Raw genomic sequence first — 2,633 nt, 5'->3', positions numbered from 1 at the left:
GTAAATGTAGAAAATGGCGTTCTATGGAAACAGAAGGGCAATTCAGTTTTTGACTTGACCTCTGAACTCACTGAAATTGCGCATGTAATATTAAGATATTAAGATAATATTAAGACAGAAATGGTGGTGGTTCTCTACAACCCTGTAAAAATATTGGCATGGTCAGGAATTAGTTACAATGAAAACGAATGAAATAACCTTGCAGCAATCTGATACTACCTTGGAGAAGGCGGAAAAGTCAAACAGACCCTGTGATTGAACCATAGTCATCATACAGAGTGGGACTGAAATGTTTTTAAATGGCTGTGCGCCTCCTGCTCCCCATAATATAATGGGAAATTCAGACTACTTGGATGTAATTCTTTGAATATACAAAAATATTCATTAATAGATGTTTGGTTGTGTTGCCGTGATCTATTTGGATTAGAAACTTTAAAAATCTCAATGTGGATAATATTTCATAAATATGAATGAAAACCCTTTTCTCTTGCCACATGCCAGTTTTCAATACTACTGGCTTGAAATTTAAAATGGCAAACTCTATATTTTATTAAAGTATTTATAACTGATTTTTCTATTAAAGGTGATACACGGCAGATGATTTTTCACCATCTACCATAATGTGGAACAGACATTTTGTCTTGTATCTCCTGCTTTTGCCAGCTTTTATGAGTCAAACAATATATGGACAAAGAAAGAAAGGATCAAAGTCCAATTTACTTGCAAGGAAAAGTCTCCAGGTTAAAAAAATGTTTTACTCTGTCTTTATTAGTTTTAGCCTCTTAAAACCCTAATATGAATTTTTCCAAATAGCATTTGATGTAAATAGCAAACCACATATTTAGGTATATATGTGATATTCTATTTTGATATGATAATAATGCACCTTACAAACTTATACAGCATACTTATAAAAACATCAGAATTTCTAGAGCACTCGTACATTTATTATCTCATTTGAGCTTCACAGTAGCCTTGTTAAAATGGGCATGACAGAGATTGCCACTCTCATAGATAAAGAAACTGAGGCCCAGAGAGGTGAAGTGGCACACTCAAGGCCGTAGGCAAATTAATCAGTAAGTCACAGAGCTAGGATTCAAACTTAAGTTCTCCCTGTTAGGTTTCTTTGTCTCTTACCACTGCTACAATGCGATGTGTAGTCATTTTCTCCCTTGATTTCAAAAAAGTTAAAAAAAAAAAAAAACTGCACCAAAACAAGATGGGGCCTCACCAATATGAGATACAGTTTGAGAATTAGGCAGAGTATTATTTACTTCTAGACAACTTTGCCTAGTGTTTGTTGAATTTTTAAACTATAATGTACTTTCTTTCCCTCTCACTTTAAGCAAGTTTTACTTTGGGAAGATGCTCGGAATATATGGTATTTTGTTTGCTTTTGATTTGCACAATTTTACAAGAGGAAAAGAATTTGTAGACTTAGAAAGAGATTTAGTTCTTTACAGTGTAAGCCCTATCTCCGTAGTGCCTCTCTTTTTCACTTCCTTCTCCTCTCAGAAGCAAGCAATTCACGACCACACCACCTCAGGCCTTTCCTTATGCAGAGTTGTTTCACGAGTAAGGGCAAGCATTTTGCCTAACCTGTTCGTCCTATTTCAGACGCCACTTGCTTCATAGGTCTTGTCTTCATCGTGGACAGCTCTGAAAGTTCTAAAATTTTTCTCTTTGACAAACAGAAAGATTTTGTAGATAGCTTGAGTGACAAGATTTTTCAACTGACCCCGGTTGGCTCCTTGAAATATGACACCAAACTGGCAGCCCTTCAGTTTAGCAGCTCTGTCCAAATTGATCCACCTTTTTCTTCTTGGAAGGATCTACAGACTTTTAAACAGAGGGTCAAGTCTATGAATTTCACTGGGCAAGGTACTTTCTCTTATTGTGCCATCGCCGATGTCACGAGGCTACTTAAGAGAGAAGGGGCAAAGATGGTGTGAAAGTGACCTTGCTGATGACTGATGGCATCGACCATCCAAAGAATCCAGATGTTCAAAGTATTTCTGAAGATGCCAGAACTTCAGGAATATTATTTATCACCATTGGACTCTCTACTCTAGTCAATGAAACCAAACTTCGTTTGATATCTGGGAATCCATCCAGTGAACCCATTCTACTGTTGAAAGATTCAACCCTTGTAGATAAAATTCAGGATCACCTGGTAGGTACCTAATGGGTTGGTTTTGTATATATTTCTCACCATAATATTGATAATTTGTTTACAAATTCTGTAAGGATAGATAGTGGGTCAAAAAGATGAAAGGGAAAAAAATCCACCTTGGAAATGGAAAAGAAGAATCTCTCCCATGTGTCTCTCTACTTTCTTGATAGTTTATACCATGTAATCTGGGGAAGTCCCAGACTCGTTCTCTGGAACTTTATTGTCAGCTACTGCTGAGGATTTTGGAAGGATTAATTTCCATTCATCCACCTCAGACTACTGTTTGTACATCCTGGGCTCATTGAACACTGCTGACTTATATTCGATTTGTAGTCAACTAGTGGTCTGCTATATTTGTACTAAGTTCTCCTTTTCTCGTTACACATGTGCAGGAATATTTTTTTTTTTTTTTTTTTTTTTTTTGCGGTACGCGAGCCTCTCACTGTTGTGGCCTGTCCCG

The 2,633-nt window shown here is 36.8% G+C and overlaps 1 protein-coding gene across 1 annotated transcript in view; it reads left to right on the top strand.

The window, feature by feature from the left end:
• The first annotated feature begins 620 nt into the window (after positions 1-620).
• Positions 621-2,633, top strand: part of COL28A1 (collagen type XXVIII alpha 1 chain) — a 153,076-nt gene continuing 151,063 nt past the window's right edge. The window contains 3 exon segments of the mRNA XM_024131457.2: positions 621-732; positions 1,618-1,935; positions 1,938-2,173. Coding sequence (XP_023987225.1) covers positions 621-732; positions 1,618-1,935; positions 1,938-2,173 — 666 coding nt within the window.

Source organism: Physeter macrocephalus, chromosome 5 (assembly GCF_002837175.3).
Source record: "Physeter macrocephalus isolate SW-GA chromosome 5, ASM283717v5, whole genome shotgun sequence".
In the NCBI taxonomy this organism is placed as follows: Eukaryota; Metazoa; Chordata; class Mammalia; order Artiodactyla; family Physeteridae; genus Physeter; species Physeter macrocephalus.
This window is presented reverse-complemented; position numbering and strand designations above follow the sequence as displayed.